This window comes from Muscardinus avellanarius, assembly GCF_963383645.1.
Source record: "Muscardinus avellanarius genome assembly, chromosome: 15".
NCBI lineage: Eukaryota > Metazoa > Chordata > Mammalia > Rodentia > Gliridae > Muscardinus > Muscardinus avellanarius.
In genome coordinates this window covers 67,072,823-67,092,891 of record NC_137801.1, presented here as the reverse complement: position 1 = coordinate 67,092,891, position 20,069 = coordinate 67,072,823, and the positions used below count along the sequence as shown (strand labels likewise).

Genomic DNA, 20,069 nt, shown 5'->3' with positions numbered 1-20,069 from the left:
TGCTTTTAATTTGGGAGGCTGAGACAGGAGAATCGCGGTTTGCAGACAGCCTCAGCTAGTGAGGCCCTTTGCAACTCAGTGAGGCCCTGTTTCAAAATAATGAATAAAAAATAGGTCTGGGGTATAGCTTGGAGGTAGAATGCTCCTGGGTTCCATCCCCAGTACCGGAAAAACAAACAAACAAACAAACAAACAAACAAACAAACCCTGATAGTTCAAAGAGGATGAAAAGGTAAGCTATAATGGCTGAAAATATTTCCAGACCACATATCCAGCAAAGATCTATTATTTAGAATATATAAAGATTTTTCAAAATTTAACAGTAAAAACATCACCCCCCAAAAAAAATTCAATAGGAAATACACAAATGACCTGGAGAAACAATTACTGAAACAGATATACGTGTGGTGAATAAGTCAGTGAAAAGCTATTTTGTGTCATTAGTTGTTAGAGGAAATCAAACTAAAGTCACACTGAGCTATCACTTATAAACTTCTCAGAATTGTGACAACATCAAATGCTAGCAAGTATTTTGTGGGGATATAATATGTGAAAGGGTATTCCCACTCTGGAAAACAGTTCAGCAGTTTCTTAAAAAAGCCAAACCTGTAAATTCCATAAAACTCCGCAATAGCTCTCCTGGGCATTTACCCCATAGAAATGAAAACTTAGTTCAGGAAGAAATCTTTTTGAGAATTTTTAAAGTAACTTTACTTATAATAACCCCAGGAAAGAGCTTAGAAGTTCTTTAACAGGTGAATGGTTAAATAAACGGTGGCCTGTTCATAACATAGAATATTACTCAGCAAAATAAAAACTATGGGTATATACAACAACCCGAATGAATCTCCTGAGACTTATGTTGAGTGAAATAAACCAGTCCCCCAAAGATAACCTACTGAATAATTTCGTTTATGTGACATTTTAAAAATGACAAAATTATAAAAATGGAGAACAAATTAGTGGTGACCAGGAGTTAAGCAGCAGGCAGGAGCAGAGGCCAGTGGGTCTGGCTATAAAAAGACAATGTGAAGCGTGCTGTGACTCAGGCCTGTCATCCCAGACCTTGGGAGACTGAGATAGGATCACAGGTTCGAAGCCAGCCTTGGAAAATGAGTGAGGGTCTCAGTAACTTAGTGAGATCCCGTTTCCAACAGCCAAGCACAGAAGGAGAAGGTACATATGTTTCCTCTAATATGCCCAAACTAGGAAACACAAAGGATACCAGTGGGACTCCAGATAATGGAGGGGAAATACCAGCAAAGTTTGAATGGAAAGATAGGAGAGGAGGAAGGCTGATCTTGATTAATGAGGGTCTACACCTGAACATGTGTAAAATTATGAATAAGACATGGTTAACCTGGACAACCAATGGCGGGAGGGGGGAAGGGAAAACGGGGGCGGGGGGGAGAGGGCACCAAATATAGTTTAAATGTTTACTATTTGTGTTCAATAAAAAAATTGTTAAAAAAACGCAGAGGTTTTGTTTCAGTACAAGTAGCTTATCACTTTCTATGGATTATAATATTGGCATTGCATTAATAAATTTTTACATAGCCAAATGTAAAAAAACAACAACAATAAAATAGGTCTGGGACTGTAGTTTGAAGGTAGAATGCCCTGGGTTCAATTTCCAGCATCACAGTAAATAAATATAATGAAAACAAAAAGTCATTGTGAAGGATGCTTGTAGTTTTTATTTTATTTTAATTTTTATACTTTTATTGGTACATTGTAATTATGCATCATAGTGAGGTTCAAAGTGATACATACACACATCACACATCACTCTTTCCTCCCTCAATCTAGCAAAATAATTTTAAATTTTATTGGTGAATTTTAATTACACATAACATTGAGATTCATTGTGATATATTTGTGCGTGTAAAAAGCATACTTAGAGCCGGGCGTGGTGGCACACGTTTGTAATCCCAGCATTCGGGAGGCTGAGACCTGGAGGATCATGGTTCGCGGACAGCCTCAGCTACTCAGTGAGGCCCTCTGTAACTCAGTGAGACCCAGTTTCAAAATAAAGAATAAAAACTAGGGTAGGGGGTGTAGCTTGGAGGTCAAATGCCACTGGGTTCCATTCCCAGTCCCGCAAAAAAAAAGAAAAAAAAAAAAAAAAAAAGCATACTTAGGTCTATTCCATCCTCCATCCCCACCCTTCTATTCTCACTCCCTCTCAGATTGCCTTCCTCTAGTTTACTGGTCTCTCTTCTATTTTCATAAGGATCCTTATAGTTTTCAAAATGTGCATCTTGACACTATCAATGTCGGTATTCTGGTTTTGATATTATAATATAGTTTTCTAAGATCCTTGCTATCGAGGGACTACACAGGGGAACAGGGGATCTGTCTCTTGTTTTTTTAATAACTTTTTTATATTTGCATGATAATATATACTTCTCATAATAAAATTTTAATTAAAAATTGATGACGAAACATTCTATCAATTTTTTAGTTTTCCCTTCTTCTGTTCTTACATTACTTTTCAAGTGTAGACAAAATATTGTCCACTTTGTCTGTTTTTAGATATTCTGACTATTTTTCTGAACATCTGAAGCAGAATATGACAGATTTATTTATTCTCTTAGATTCTAAATTTTTCTGTTTCTGTATAGCATCTGTTAATGTTAGGATAAGGCATAGATTTATTTATATAAAATTTCTCCAATCTTTACTTAACTATACAAAGGCTATTTGTGTGTGTGTGTGTGTGTGTGTGTGTGTGTGTGTGTGTGTGTAATATGATTTTGAAATGCATGCAGGAGCCATATGTCTTTAATAAAACAGCCATTATATACATTTATATATCATAAAATAACATGTATAACTTTTCAGTTTATAAAGTACTTTGAGCCTTAGATTTTGTGCTTTTCCTAGTATTAACTTCCATATATATATATATATATATATATATAGTCACTTAAAAGCTATATGCTTAGTTCTTTTTGTTTAAAATTCTTATGCTGTACCTTCTGTTTAAGCCTGTGCCTTTCATGTGAGGAATATCAACAATCTCTCTTTGCCTTCATCTATAAGATGATGGTATTTTAATTTATATTTTATATGTTACATTTTCGTATTAGTTTTTCAGTAATTTTTTAGAGGTCTTATTCATTTTCTCTACATGAAACAGATTAAGAGATTTGTCTAGGAAAGTTGAACTTCCAAATGACAAATATGAGTTAGGTTATAAAAGACTTTCTTTAAAAATTGGCAGTGTGAAATTGGACATTTGAATAGTAACTTTGGAAAACTACCAACTTTAGAAATAATATTCTGGGGAGAACTCAGGAAAGCACTATTTTGCTCACGCTCATTGAAGGAACGACTCTCCTTTCTTACCACGTGTAGACACTCAATTCGTTAAATAATTTTTGGTGTCTCATTGTTGGGCAAGTCATTTGGCTGACTGCCTTCTTTACATACCCTTAGTTGTCCCTTTTTTCTTAGAAGCCAATAAATAAAAGGATGGGACTTGGGGAAGGGACATAATTAACTTCTAGTGCTTGTAAGAAATAGTTTAGCATTTGCATTTTGTTTTAGGTTGTAAATCATGTCATATATTAACATTTTCTTATTTTCTAGAATTGATCATATTCTTTAAATAGTTGGCATATACGACACACAGTTACATGTAAATTATTCAGGTTAGGGTTTCTCTAACAAAAGCAACACGTCTTAAAAGTGAAATTCAAATCTTTCCCCAATCAATTACCTTAATCATGGAGGAAGTCTGCGTTTTTGTTCTAGCCAGGTAGGTAAGTTGTAATTTTAAGCAGTTTGGTTTACTAAGCATGATTAAGACACCATTCCCTTTGAGGTTTACCCTTTCACTTTAAGGTACAACTGTTTATCATCTTGGGTCAAAGGTTATAAAAAGTAGTCATCAATTAAAGCTTTATTGCTTGTAATTGGTAATGCTATGAAGGGAGCCAGCTGAACCGAATCTGATAATAAAAGACTCTTTGTTAAAATATTTAATAAATTAACACTCTGGCTTGGAAGGGGGAAGCTAATTACAAAGGCCAAGATTGTTAATCATAATGTTTACTTTCTTCAAAAGCACAGACTCAAATACTCTGTAATCATTAGACATCATATTTCTCTCTTATTCTGTTTTTAAATACTGTAGGCTGTGTCAGTCCCCAGAGGGGATGCTCTTCTGTGGCTCATGCGTGGGTATAGCAGGAAAAAATGCCAAGACAAACACAGGTTATAAGGGCCATCTTAAAAAATAAACAGGACTCTGTTAGAATGTTAGACTGTCTCCGTTCTTTTCAAAAAGGGTCAGAAGTTTATGTAGATTCATTTTGGGAGACTATGTGAATGATATCAATAATTGAGGCATTTGGAAGTAGTGATATTTTTAATGATAAATTGTCTACCAGAGCAATTATCCTTTTCCCATACATAGTTTATTTCTAATTGTTTCAACAGTATGGTAGCTCTTGAAATTTAGACATTTTTCAAAGCTCTAGTATAGGTAAGTGGAGCTGTAACACATTCTCCATGACTCTTGAATGACCTTACCATGAGAACTCTCTGAATGGGCTATTACATCTGGGAATTGAATGTTTCTAGATTAAGCAATAGGGGGCATCTTGGGTTTGTTCTTTACACGTGTTTCTGTAGTCTGATCTTTAGGGCAGTTCTAATGAAAGAAAATCCTGCTTTGGGCCTGCTGTGCAAATTAGCCATATGGTGAAGTGTAATATCCCGCTGAACATCGTTATGGGGCCCTATGAAAAGTCCTCCCCTTTACACATGGAAGCAAATTAAAATAGCCCTTTCAGGTTTTTTTTTTTTTTTTAACTCTGAATAAACCTGTCTTCACTTGGATGCTGTGATAGTTAAAAGGGAGTTCCAGCTGCAGTCAGGGTGGTGAAATTACAGGCTTTGCCCAACACCAAATGGAAATATTGCTTCCTGTAGGTGAAGCCGGAAGAACAATGGTGTGTGCTTCTCTTCTGCTTCCCTCCCTTGTTCTTTGTCTAGTTGTCCTCAGTCCAAGGGTTATTTTATGTTACTGTAATCCACAAGGACTCAGCTCACTCCCCAATATCTGCCAAGAAACACGCACCAGAGGAAGAGCTGATTTACTATACACCATCTTTGCTCAGAATCCGTAGGGGTTTGGTTCCAGGTCCCCTGTAAAAACAAGAATCTATGGATTCTCAAATGCCTTATATAAAATGACATGGTAGCCAGGCGTGGTGGTGCATGCTTGTAATTCTAGGACTTGGGAGGCTGAGACAGGAGGATCACAGGTTCTCAGCCAGCCTCATCTGCTTAGGCCTTCCGAAACTTAGTGAGACCCTGTTTCAAAATAAAGAATAAGAAAATAGGGCTGGGGGTGTAGCTCAGAGGTAGAATGCCCCTGGGTTCCATCCCCAATTCCATACACAAAAAAGCATGGTATTTGCATATAACCTATTTACATCTTCCAAGATACTTTAAATTATCCCAGACTAGTTATAATACCTAATATGTTGCAAATCTAAGTAGTTATACTTTATTGTTTAGGGAATAAAAACAAGAAAAATAATCTATTCATGATCAGAACAGGGCAATTCTGTACTTTTTGGAATATTTTCAATCTACTATTGGTTGGACCCATAGATGTGGGAATCCTAAATATGGAGGGCCAACTGCATGTGATATGCAGTGTCCCATTTTATGAGGAAAAAGAAATCCAGGGAAAGGTTTTGTTACTGTTGTTGTTATTGTTTTGTTAATCTGGCTTTCTCTTTTTTCCCCCAATGCTGGAATCATGTGATGCTTACTTATTTTGATTCATGGTACACATTTGTAAATTAAAGTGCAAACTTTGGCTTTCGGCTTTGTTAGCAGTGGATTTGACTTTTATAGACAAAAGCACAAAGCCTCACTCATTTATCTACATTGATTGACAGTATTGTTGTGTTTTGTGTTTCCTTTTTTTGTATCTAGACAAGTCTCTGGATAGATACATGGAGAAGAATTCAGAGTAGGAGAATGGTCATATTTCTTATTAACTTATTAGGCCAGTCACCTACTGGAGAGTGGAATTAAGTTTGTGGATTGCTTCTTTTGGGACACTGGAAATTGAATCTAGAGGCCTTCTACCTCTAAGCCATGCCCCCAGCCCGGTTTTGTTTCTCTATTTGGAAACAGGGGTTCACTAGGTTTACGAGAGTCTTGCTATGTTGCTGAGACTGGCTTTGAAACTGTGATCCCGTTGTCTCAGCCTCCCATGTGCTGGGGTTTCAACCGTGCACCATCATGACCGGCTGTGGATTGCTTTGGATACAACTTTGGCCCTGGGTACATTAACTTCTGTGTGTGGTTGATCCCATAAGGATATTAGATCTGTGGCCTGATAAATGGAAACTACAAACTGAGCCTGGAGGAAAGTACTGGTACAGAGAGAACTCCTTTTCAAAATAGAACTGGGGAAACAAAACAATATAGACCCAAATAAAATCTGAGCAAACTTATTGAATTAAAAGGGTCAAGGAATATCATCCTAAAAAACCTATAGGAAACATCATTCTAAAAACTATTTTCAGCCGGGCGTGGTGGTGCGTGCTTGTAATGCGAGCATTTGGGAGGCTGAGACAGGAGGATTGGGGTGTGCAGACAGCCTCAGCTACCAATTAGTGAGGCCCTTTGCAACTCAATGAGACCCTGTTTCAAAAGAAAGAATAAAAAATAGGCCTGGGTATATAGTTCGGAGGTTGAATGCCCCTGGGTTCCATCCCCAGGATCACAAAAACAAACAAACAAAAACTAAACTAAAAATGATTTTCTATGGGATCCAAAAATCTTTGATTGCCAATGATGTTGAGGATTTTTTCATGCATTTATTGGCCATTTGAATTTCTTCTTTTGTGAAGTGTCTATTTAATTCACTTGCCCAGTTTTTTATTGGGTTATTTGTTTTCTTAGTGCTGAGTTTCTTGAGTTCTCTGTGTATTCTAAATATTAGTCCTCTATCGGAGGAGTAGGTGGCAAAATCTTCTCCCATTCTCTTGGCTCTCAATTTCAGCTAACTCCAACTAGAATGTCAATCATTCAAAACACAAACAACAAAAAAAGCTGGCGAGGATGTGGAAAGGTGGAAACTCTAAAACATTGTTGGTAGGATTGCAAATTAGTGCAACCACTTTGGAAAACAGTATGGAGGATCCTCAGAAGAATAGGAATGAATTTACTGTTTGATCCAGTAATACCACTTTTGGGTATCTACCCAAAAAAAGGAAACCAAGCTACCAAACTAATGCATGCATATCTCTGTTCCTAGCTGCACAATTCACCATTGCCAAACTATGGAACCAACCAAGATGTCCATCAACAGATGAATGGATTACAAAACTATGACATATGTATACAAATGGAATTTTACTCAGAAAAACACAATTACTTCATTTACAGGGAAATGGATGGAACTGGAGGACATTATGCTAAGTGAGATTAGTCAGTCACAAAAAAAGAAATCAGATGCTTTGCCTAATATGTGAAAGCTAGGGAGAAATGGGTAACAGGAGGAACTCTAGATGAAGAAGGAAATACTATAGAGAACAAATAAGGCAACCTAACTGAGGGGATGGGAGGGGAGAAAAGGGAACTCTCTAATGTGCATGATGCACTTAAACATATCAAAGTCAGTCACTAAGCCAAGCATGGGAAGGTGGGATGGGAAGTGAATGGGGTGGGGACTGGGTAATGGCTAATTGGGTGATGTGTGCATGTATGTCTCCACAAGTCTTTTATCCCATTAAGATGTATGACTACAATGCACCAATAGAAAAATTTAAAATGAAGAAATGTTCTAACATTGTTTGGAATGAAGAAGTTATAACTCTAAGAAATAGAAATAAACTTTTATTTGTATTTTAATTTTCTCAGAGAAATGGACAGAGATCTATTTAGGAAAGTAAGATCTATTTAGAATGTGTATTTAGAAATACACATTCCAGGGAGGATATGGGCCATCTCAGATGGGAGAGAGAGACCCTTTGGTAGCACAGACTTTTTTTCTGTATAGGGAAATTTCCAGAGGGATGGCAGGAGGTATGTAAGGATGACCTGCAGTAGTAAAAGGTGGTTTAGGTTGTTCCTGGTCCTGACATATACTGACAGGTACCGTCAGGTATCCTTCTAAACTTTTCAAGGACAGCCAACAATGTTGAGATTTTTCTCTTGGTTAGCACCCCAGGATATTCCTCTTTTGTGTGACTTGTTGTTTGATAAACAGATACTACCTTCAGGATGGTCAACAGTGTCCAGAGTCTTTTGTAAATTCCTCTGGAACTTTTGGCTCTAACAGGCCTTGTCACAGGCTTCCTCATTACAGTTACATTCCCTTCTCCTTCCTGTCTCCTTTTTACCTATTTTTTTTTTATTCTACATCATTTCTCCTCCCTGACACTTTGATCCTTTAATTTTAAGAGTTGCTGAGGGGTGAAAGTCTATCTTCTATAGTTGATTCAGACTGGAAAGGGGTTGTTGTACCTGCCTGGCCCCAAATAAACTTTAAATGAATAAATGAAGGTAGAATAATAACAGGATGAATGCTGGGCATGGTGGCACACACTTGGAATCCCACTACTTGGGAGGCTGAGACAGGAAGATCATAGTTCTCAGCCAGCCTCATCTTAGTGAGGCCCTCCCCAACTTAGAGAGACTCTTTCAAAATCAAGAATAAAAAATAGGACTGGGGGCATAGCTCAAAGGTAGAATGCCCTGTGATCCATCCTCAGTACTGCAAAAAACAAAACAAACAAACAAAAAACAACAACAGGATGAACAAATGGGAATGATTTCAAGGAAATGATAATTACAATATCAGATCAAGTGTAAATACGAAATAGAAGCTTTCAAATATGTTAATTAACATTTTATTCATACTTTTAATCACTTATTCAAGCAAATATAGATTGAATCCTGATTATATGTCATTCATTGTTGTATGAGCTAAACCCACAGCAATGAAGAAGATAAAGTAGAAACTTATTTTTATAGTGCTTGCATCTTAATAAGACCATCAATAAACAAGTAGATAACACAATACCAGATAGGATGTATGGAATGCAAAAAATTAAACAAGGCATATGTATCAGGCAAGACTTTCAGTTTTATTTTATTTCATTTATTTATTCTTCTGGTACTGGAGATCGAACCTAGGAGTTCTACCTCTGGATTACATTTCCAACCCTCTTTTATTTTCATTTTTGTTTTGAAATAGGGTCTTACTTAACTTGCCACTCATTGTCCTTGAAGCTGTGACTTTCCTCTTACGTCTTTCCAAATACTGGAATGTGTGCTATTGCATCTGCCAGTATTTGCGATTTTAAATTGCATAATAGAAAATCTTTTCTAGGTTGGTGACATTCAAAGTTACATTTGAATTACAGGAAAGAGCTCCACATTTTCTCGTGTGTGTGTGTGTGTGTGTGTGTGTGTGTGTGTGTGTGTGTTACTAGGGATGGAACCCAGGGGCCTTCTACCTGTGGGCTATACTCCCAGACCTATTTTATATTTTCTTTGGAAACAGGGTCTCACTAAGTAGCTGAAGCTTTGAACCTGTGCGATCTTCCTGTTTCAGCCTCCCAAGTACTGGGATTACAAGCGTGCGCCACCACTCCTCACTTCACACTTCCTCTTTGTTAGGCATTTCTGTAGTTCTGTTGTACAGGCATTTCTTAGATTATTCTTTTTTCTCCTAGAACTCTGATTACTAGTTCTCTGTTAAGACTTGGCAATCCATTATCTTTAGGCTAGTCCATTTTCTTGGGATGTAGATCCCAATGCCCACTCCCGAACACTTAGTACTTGGAAGTTGTTAGCTAAATATATCTACTACAGAAGTCATTGTCATGGATCTTCCCCAGATATTGTCAGTTCTCCTTATTCATGGTAGTCATTTTCTATTAAGTCGCCATGAGCACTGAGTTAGTGAATACTCACAGTGTCTTGTAGGGGGTACAGGGTGACTTTGCTGTGAACTTCTGCTCATATTTTCATCAATGGATCAATGCAGAACTGGGGCTTATAAATGTGTATGTTTAAAGATACCCTATTAGCATATTGTTGATTTATTACCATCACCTCTGTACTATTGCTGGAATGACATTCTAACACATGTTTTCTTCCTAAATCACATCACAAGCCTTCCTCAGCTTGGGAACACCAGACAGCATTGGTACTCTACTCAGGGTTCATTTTAAACAGCAAAATCACTAGCAAAAAGCACAAAAATGCAAAAAACGTGGCACTGGATAGACCATGAAAATGATACTTGTTTACAGTATGAAAATTGAAACAAGAAGGCAGAATGTTGCCTTGTTTGACCTTAACTGGGAACATGTGCATTGGGCAATTTAAGTTTTTCGAAATGCTACACATGGTAGATGACTATGAGATAATTATGAGTATTGATTTTGGAGTCATAAATAACTTTTAGCAAGTAGGCAAATTTGCAAATACAGAATCCGCACATAATGGAGATGGACTGTACATTTTTTCTTGTGTCCCCTTTCTCATTAAATGATAGCACCATCAGACCAGTTACCCAAGTTAGAAATGTTGCAGCAGCCTTATTTCCTTTCCATCCCTTCTCATCCACACCCAATCAATTACTTGCATGCACCTCCTAAACACATCTCGGATTCTCAGTTACCATTTTGAAGTTTTTCTTTCTTTATTCTACCATCTGCACCTTACAACTTCCAGAATGTCCAGAACTTTTGTCATTAGAGCGAAAAACTAAGTAATTTGGAAAGCCCTCAGTCTCACCTCTCATGTCTGTCATTCCTAGCCTTGCATCCTGAAGTCCCAGCCGTGGAGAACCTCTTCCAGTTCATGGGATGTGTGATGACTTTTTTTTTCCTTTGAACCTTTTTTACTTTACTAGGAATATGCCTTCTCTTTCATGGCTTATTCTCCAATTAGAGTGTAAATGGCATGTTTTTCCTAAGAATCTTTTTCTGAAACTACCCACACAGTACACACACAATTTCACATACACACTCAAACATCCATACCACTCCATTCAATAGGATTCTGTAGTTCATCTTAATTTAGCCATGTATTTACTTCTCTTCTACTGTCCACTATAAATTCAGTGAAGGCAGGGACCATTTTAAGTGCCTATCATATGGTAACTACTTAGGATATTTTAAATAACTTTTGTTATATTATGCTGTCATTAGTGTAATACTAGTGACATAAACCGGGAAGGAAGCACTTTTTTTATTTCCCTGACTATTGTTTTGTATCTATTTGCTCATGCTTTCACAAGCTCCTTCCTTCCTTCCCTCCCTCCCTCCTTCCTTTCTTCTTCCCTTCCTTCCTCCCTCCCTCCTTCCCTCCCTTCCTTCCTTTCCTTCCTTCCTTTCTTCCTTCATCCCTCCCTTCCTTCCTTTCTTCATTCCTTCTTTCCTTCCTTCCTTCCTTCTTCTATTCCTCCCTTTCTCCCTCCCTTCCTCCCTCCCTTCCTTCCTTCCTTCCTTCCTTCCTTCCTTCCTTCTTCTTTACTTCCTTTCTTCCCTCCCTCCCTCTCTCCTTCCTGAGGTTGAGAGAGCTTGGAGCTAAGTGAAAAACCTCTACAGTGAATCTATTGACCTATTTGTGGATAGAGACATTGCATCAATTACTCAGCTGAATTAGTCAAACATCTACTTCTCAAATTCCATCTTTAAGCAGTATGTTGACAAAATTGGCAGAAGGAATAGAATAATCAAAAGTGAATTTATTTAGTGGCCACTAAGGAAAATTCAACTCACTTTTGTAAATGGGGAAGCCAGACCTATTAGATTATTTAGTCCTTTCTTTTGTTTTTATTCCGGCAAAGGAATATTTGAAAGGCAAAACTGTATCCAGTTTAGAATGAATAGATTCATGATTTGATTTTTATATTGAATTTCATCTTATATATTTTTAATCATTTATAATAACAAAAAAATCAAATTAGTATATTATGGTCTAATTAAAAAGAAGGCTTTCCCTAAATTCTCAGGTAAGTGTATCTTGGCTGCAAAGTGTGTTGAATATGTAATGTCACACTAGAATAATAAAGGTCCTGTAGGGCTGTTAACCTTAAAATGAAAAGCCCTTCAGTGTGTACAGAATGTAATTGACATTTAATAATACCACTACGCTGTGAAATGGTGACAAGTGGGGCGTAACTTTAACAAACCAAATAGCAGTTTACACTTCTTATTTCTTAAATAGAATCATTTACTTCCTTAACTTATGGATGAAGAAATCCCCGAAATAGCTGTTCTAATATTTGGTTTCATTTTATAGGCAGAAAAACTTAGGCGTGTGCAGTTATAATCATTTTAGTATTTCAAGGCCTTTGTCTTTAAGCTGTATCAGGGCTCAACAACCCATGATCCATGGGTCAAATCCATCTTCTGCCTCTGTCTCTTTGGCTTATGAATTCAAAATGGTTTTTATGTTTTTAAAATCAGAAGAAAAATAATATTTCATGGTAGGTAAAAAAATTATATGATGCTCTAACTTCAGTTCCCACAAATGAACTTTTTTGGAACACAGCCACATTCAATCATTTCTATATTGTCCGTGGCTGCTTTTGCATTACAACATGGCAGACTTGAATAGTTCCTCATCAACCTAAATATTTACTGTCCTATCTTTTTTTTGATGCTTTTTTAAAATTTTATTTTATTGGTGCATTGTATTCATACATCATAGTGTGATTAAAAAAAAAACTTGTGTAGACATACATGCACATATCACCCAGTCAGCCCCCGTTCAATCCCCACCCCCTTCCCTCCCCAACCCTCCCTCCCATGCTTGGCTTAATGATTGATATCGATACTTTTGTCTAAATATATCATGCGCCTTAGAGAGCTTTTCTCACCTCCTCTCCCCTCAGTCAGGTTGCCTTATTTGCTCCTCCATAGGTTTTCCTTTTCGCCTGGGGCTCCTCCTATGACCCATTTCACCTTAACTTTCACATATTAGTGAAAGCATCCGGTTTCTTACTTTTTGTGACTGACTAATCTCGCTTAGCATAATGTCCTCCAGTTCCATCCATTTCCCTGAAAATGCTGTAATTGTATTTTTTTTATGGCTGAGTAAAACTCCATTGTGTACATATCCCACAGTTTTGTAGTCCATTCATCTGTAGATGGACATCTTGGCTGCTGGTTCCATAGTTTGGCAGTCCTATCTTTTATAGAAAACGATTGCCAGCCTCCAAGCTATGTTAGTGTGTTTGCATAATTTAGTATGTTAAGTAAAGTTTTCTTTTTTTTCAACTTAGGGCTAGTTTAGCAATAAAAAAATCATATTGAATAAAAATTCTTCAACTTTTTAGGAAGGCAGAGGAAAATTAACTAGGTTATTGCATGTATGTGTTATTGCCGGAGGTGGGCAAGGTATTTCACTTTTACCGTTGAATTAATTTTATTCATTTATTTACCAATTTATTTGTACTAGGCATTTTAACCTAGGGATATTCTACCTCTGTGCTACATCCCTAGCCTTTTTTTTTTTTATTTTGAAACAAGATCTTTTAAGTTATTGAGGCTAATTTTCAACCTAATTTACCCTCTTGTTTTAGACTTTCACATATGGGATTTCAGTCATGTGCCACCATGCCTGGCTTCATCTTATTTATTTATTTTTATTTTATTTTAATTTTTTTGTGATACTGGGGATTGAACCCAGGGACATTCTTCCTCTGATCCACACCCCCAGGCCTATTTTAATTTGAAATAGGGTCTCACTATGTTGATGAGAATCTCATTACTTGCTAAGGCTGCCCTCGAACCTGTGATCCTCCTGTCTCAGACTCCCAAGAATTATGATTATAGATGTGTGCCACCACACCTGCATTTAGTATTTTTAAATAACCACTTACATAAGTGATATTTATCAGACACAGTTCTAAGCTTTTTTTTTTTTTTTCCTTACTGGAGATTGAATTCAGGGCCATTTTTACCTCTGAGCTATATCCTCTGTGCTATTTTATTTATTTTGAAACAGGGTCTCACTGAATTGTGGAGGACTTTACTAAGTTCCTGAGGCTGCCCTTGAACCTGTGATCTTCCTGTCGCAGCCTCCCAAGTACTGGGATTACAGGCGTGTGCCGCCATACCCTGCTTCTAAGAGATTTATAACTCTTCTAAATTCTCATAACAACCATATGAAGCTGGCATCTCTACAAATGAGAAAAATCGCAACACAGAAGTGTGCAGGGGAAGGTATATAGCATTTTATAGCAGTTTACAAAGAATAAGGGACAGAGTCACAGTTTGAATGTAATCACCTTGTTCCAAAATCAGTTCTTTTTATCACTGTGTATGCTCTTTTTCTCATTCTATTTTTGCCTATTTAGTAAGTTTTGAAATAAGAGTAGAATTTAGTCATAAGTGGGATATGAGTATTTTAAAAGCTTTTGAGCTTGTATTTGTTTCTTGGAGCTGCTATAAGAGAGTATCACAAACTTGATTGCTTAAAATAACAAAAATTTATCTAATCCCAGTTTTGGAGGCTTGGAGTCCAAAATCAGGAAGTCCTTGCTTCCACTGGAACTTTGTGCATCCTTCCTCGCCTCTTTTTAGCTTCTACTAATGATCAACAATCTATGATGTTCATTGGCTTCTGCAGAATTCTGGTCTCTGCTTCTTTTATCACATGGTATTCTTCTTGTGTGTCTCTGTGTCTTTCTTTCCTCTTTTTCTAATGACACCCATCGTACTGTATTAAGGCAAAGCCTGGAGTAGTATGACCACATTTTATTTAATTTTTTTCATGGTGCTAAAAATGGAACCCAGGGCCTCTTGCATGCACAGCAAGCACTCTACTACTGAGCTACATCTCCACTCCTAGTATGATCACATTTTAATTTAACTAATCACATCTGCAGTGATGCTACTTTCAAATAAGATCACATTCTGAGGCTCTGGGACAGACATGAATCTGGAGGAGGGACATGCTTCAACCTGGTGCAGAGCTCATGAGTCTAGAGAACAAGAGACAGCTGCTCTTTTCTGAGCACCTGTCATTTTAAACTTAGCAACCCTAAAGGAAAAGTGGTAATTTTGTACCAAGAATATACAGGGCTTTGCTTCTCTTTAGGGCTCAATCCTGCGTAGGTCAGATCCTGTCTGGGAAGATGGATTTGCCATTTTCAGTTTCTGCCCTTTTCCCACTTCCCATTGGTCCTTTGCTCATGGTTCATTTGAAGGCTGGCTTTCATTCTGGGCTTTTCTTTGAGAATGTTCTGTGAGTATTTTAAGGAACATTTTCTTACATGTTAAGTTTAGTGTGCCTCTGTATCATGCATTTGTGATGGTTGACTCAGAAAACCAGCTTTGGTGTGCTAATGATTGAGTTCTGGTAGTTTCCTTGTAAAGATCTTTCATATCCACCCTTATGGGATTTGTAAGTTCAAGAAATGACAGTTATTTTTATTTTTTATGATTATTAAAAATAGCGGATTTTGAAAAATGTGGTAATGCCTCAGATTTCAGACCTGGAACTTTCTCTTTTACCCTGAGTAATCTAATTGCGTCAATTTATTTCCTTTTGGTTATTTTTTGGTTATTTTACAGGGTGCCAGGGAAACATTTGAGAACTACTACCGAAAACAGAGGCGAAAACAGGCCCGTTTGGTGCTCCAGCCTCCATCCAACATGGTAGGATTACCACCTTTGCTCTCCACAGGTTTTTCCTTTCCTTCTCTGGGAGAGAGGGTGGGGGGGGGGGGAGAAAGGGAGAAAGAGAGAGAGAGAGAGAGAGAAGGAGAGGAGAGAGAGAGACATTCTGAGACCCCTTTTGGTGGATATGCATTACAGTAAGAATACAATTCATATCTGCTTGTACTGTATACGTATTATCTTATTTCATTCTCACTGTAATCAGATATGGTAGTCATTATTATTATATTTACCTCACACTCTAGGTAACTGAGCTTCAAGAAATTAAATAAGTGACTTTAACATTGTCTTGGTGTAATAAAAGAGAAATAATAACTTTTTCCTTTGTTTTGTTGCAGCATGAAACTTTAGATGGCTATAGGAAGTATTTTAATCAAATTGTAGGGTATGTATATACACTTAAATTTATATACTTTTAATATATAGATTTGTGCAACTTAGAAAATAATTCAGATTTTGCTCAGGAAGTTCTTTTTGTTCTGCTTTTTTAAAATTCTTAAGATCTATTTTTATTTTCTTACGATATAAAAGAAACATCCTACTGACTTCAACATTATATTGTTGGAGGATACATTTTGTGATAAAGAGAATTTTAATCTTGTACTTGATGTTTTATTTCTCCATTCTTGAGTATATGAAACAAAAAAAATCTGATTATTACAGATTTTGACAAGTCGGCAAACTTCCGCAGAAGGACCAGGTGGTACTTTAGGCTTAGCAGGTGATACAAACTCTGCCTCAACTACTGAGATTTATCATAGTATGAAAGTGACTACAGACAATACACGAATGATTGAGCTTGGCTATGTTCCAGCAAAACAGTGTTCATAAAAATAGGCAGTGGGCCAGGATTATCCTATGGGCTGGAGGTTGCCACCCTCATCTGGAGTACAGATAGCAGTGTGCACTTGTACTTTCAATTAAAAGTCTTAAATACTATTCGTGTATGGTGGTGCACACTTGTAATTTCAGTACTTGGGATGCTAAGACAGGAGGATCACAGGCTTGTGACCAGCCTCAGCTTCTTAGACCTTCTGCAACATAGTGAGATCCTGCTTCAAAATAAAGAAATATGTGTGTGTGTGTGTGTGTGTGTGTGTGTGTGTGTGTGTGTGTGTGTGTGTGTATTTATTTCGAGTCACCCCTCCATGCCAGTCTGGTATGGAGCTGTATTTCTATTTTCTGTATTTCTATCTTTATAATAAACTTCTTTAAATCTTCAAAATATATATATATATATATGAATGACTGGGTTGTAGCTCAGAGGTAGAATGCCCCTGAGTTCACTCTCTAGTTCCAGAAAAAAAAAACAAAAACTTAAATGCTTCTAGGCAGTTTGATCTAATTGTAAAAAAAAAGACTGCAGTTAAAAGAGAATTAAGTTGGGTTCTTCCATTAAGTTTCTTTCTTTCTTAACAGAGTTAGATTGTTTCGGTATAATTAATAATTTTTTAAAAAATATATCATAAAGTTCCCTAATAAAGAATTGTTTTAATTAGTATAAGAGTTAGTCAAAATAACTGAAGGCATGTTTAAATGTGTAATAATGCTGGGCGTGGTGGTGCAAGCTTGTAATCCCAGTACTTGGGAGACTGAGACAGGAGGATTGTGTAGGTTCAAAGCCAGCCATGGCTACTTACTGAGGCTCTCAGCAACTCAGTGAAACCCTGTTTCCAAATAAAGAATAAAAAATAGGACTGGGGATGTAGCTCAGAGGTAGAATGCCCCTGGGTTCCATCCCCAGTACCACACAAATAAATAAATAAATAAATAAATAATGTGCAATAGCAAAAAGCCATAATAAGGATGTTAAAAAAAATGAGTTTTCTTTTTTTTCAAATCTTTACAAGGTACCTTTCAATACTTTGATAATAAAATCTACATAAGAGGAATTAATTTGATATGGTATATGTTAGGTTCATAAAATATATATTTCATTTTTCATTGTTTCTTTAATGATTACTACTTTTTTGAAATGTATCGATGGCGTGTTTTTAAAACAATATCAAAATTAGCCTTAATTACTTATACACATTTTCCTCCTTTTTAAATTGCTGGATAACGTGGTTAACATGTAATAGAAATATAATTCTGATTTCTATAGAAATTGCTAAGAAGATATGATTATGGACATAATTATGAGTTTAAAAAGTCATGTAGTGTATTGTACTGAACAGCTTTCTTTAAGAAAAATGCATATTCTTTTTTAATTTGATGATAGCTCTGAATATTTATCAAAACCTAGAGGTAGTAATCAAACTGTAATTTGTGACAGTTGTGTTTTCTTTTTTCCTCAATTTTAGCTTTTTTGTGGTTGAAGATCACATTTTACATACAACCCAGGGCTTAGTGAATAGAGCCTACATTGACGAACTGTGGGAATTGGCACTTTCAAAAACCATCGCAGCACTCCGCACCCACTCGGTATGTGAGGAGCCCAGAGAACTGACTTGAGGCTGGTTATCTATGTACTGTTCAGTGTTGCTACTTTAAAAGCAACACATGCATATCTTTGGACTTACCCATTTGGAGCTACATATGCCCTTCAGAGACAAAGAGAAGGTGTCCCTTCAGATTGCCATATTGTTTGACACTGAGCTCAATTTTGTAAATACTTTGTACAATAAAAAAAGAAAAACAAAAGAAAAAGGCAGTTGACATAATTAACATGTGATTGTCCTCTGTTTAGTCATTGTTCTGTGTTTCTCATACCCTCTGTCTCATTTTTTCTCCATTACAACAAAGGGTAGGTATGATTTTCTTTACCTTATAGCACTGGCCTTCGATAAATTAGGTAACCAGCTTCATGGCACAGGAAGATGTGGAACTTGAATTCCACTCCAAACACAGCCCATCCATATATTCCTAGCCCTTATTCTATCTTGCCTTCTTTAATACTTATCAATGTTATTAAAACTGAAGTTTTAATTACCTGAAGTAAAATTGAAGTTCACAGGTTTATTGTTACTTTTTGAATAAAGTTTATAACACATTAAGTTGTCTAATTTGACATATGTATTGGTATTCTAACATAGCATGAATTTTGGATGCTAGTGCATTGTGTTGCAGGTAGATAATGCTGGTTCTAAATCATTTATTCATAGCCGGGTGTGGTGGCTCATGGTTGTAAGCCTCAGCTACTTAGTGAGGCCCTCCACAACTTAGTGAGACCCTGTTTCAAAATAAGGAATAAAAACAGGGCTGGGGGTATAGCTTGGAGGTAGAATATCCCTGGGCTCCATTCCCAGTACTGCAAAATATCATTCATTCATTCATTTAGTATATTTAGAACACTGATTATATATTGGCAGTGAAAATATAATCATAAACAAAAGAGATAAAGTCTTTTCCCTCTGATAGTTATATTTTATCTGGAGGAGATATCCAAAAAAACAATAAGAATATCGGTTGGTAATAATGCAATTCAGAAAATTAAAATAGGGTAATAAGTTAGGCCAACAGGGTGCTTGTTTTTGATTGGTTGATAACAAGTTGCATTTTGAAATCAGAATACTAACCATTCATGCAAAGATCAATAAAACTATTATTTTAGGCATAAAAAACAGTAGTATAGGCCTTTTCTATGCGAAATATCTGAGAAATAATAGTTAGGAGTCAATAGCCAGACAATTTAATATTTTAAATATTTTATGCCAGGTACAGTGGTGCACACTTATAATCCCAGAAGTGGGGAGCCTGAGCAGCTTAATGAGACCCCGTTTCAAAATGAAAAATAAAATAGAGCTGGGGTGTTGTTTAGAGGTAGCATGCCCTTGGGTTCTTCCCCCATCACATTTTTTTTTTATTAAATGGCTTCAGTATCCATCTAGTTGTTCTAATTAGAAACATAAGTCATTCACGATGCTTCAGCTCTTTTTTTTTTTATCTAATTCATCAGCTCTTCCCAGACACAACAAACAACTATATGTAAAATCTATAGTTGGGCTTGGGATTTAGCTCATTGGTAGAGTTCTTACCGAGCATGTGAGAGACCCTGGGTTTGATCTCCAGTAACAAACACAAACAAGAAATAAAATCTATAGATGAAGGGTGTATTTTTCTTCTTTCTCCCCCCTCCCCCTTTCCCATCTTCTCCTCCCCCCTCCCCCTTGGTACTGGGGAATGAACCCAGGGGTATTTTACCTCTGAGCTACATGCCCAGCCCTATTATCTTTTATTTTTGAAACAGGACATCACTAAGTTGCTGAAGGTCTCACTGAGTGGCTGTCCTCTAACCTGCAATCCTCCTGTCTTAGTCTCCCAAGTACTGGGATTGCAAAAGTGTACCATCACTCCGGGCAAGGGAGCATATTTTTTCCCCCAGAGAACCAAAAGAATTCCAGAGTGGATAGAACATAGACAGGCAGGTGAAGGAGGAAGTAAGAA

General features: G+C 36.8%; 1 protein-coding gene across 3 annotated transcripts in view; it reads left to right on the top strand.

The window, feature by feature from the left end:
- Nucleotides 1-20,069, top strand: part of EXOC6B (exocyst complex component 6B) — a gene marked incomplete at both ends in the record, with an annotated part of 525,714 nt that overhangs the window by 243,432 nt on the left and 262,213 nt on the right. For all 3 annotated transcript variants that reach the window (XM_080712088.1, XM_080712087.1, XM_080712086.1), the window contains 3 exons: nucleotides 15,579-15,662; nucleotides 16,022-16,068; nucleotides 17,987-18,107. In XM_080712088.1, coding sequence (XP_080568214.1) covers nucleotides 15,579-15,662; nucleotides 16,022-16,068; nucleotides 17,987-18,107 — 252 coding nt within the window. The remainder of the gene's footprint in view (nucleotides 1-15,578; nucleotides 15,663-16,021; nucleotides 16,069-17,986; nucleotides 18,108-20,069) is intronic.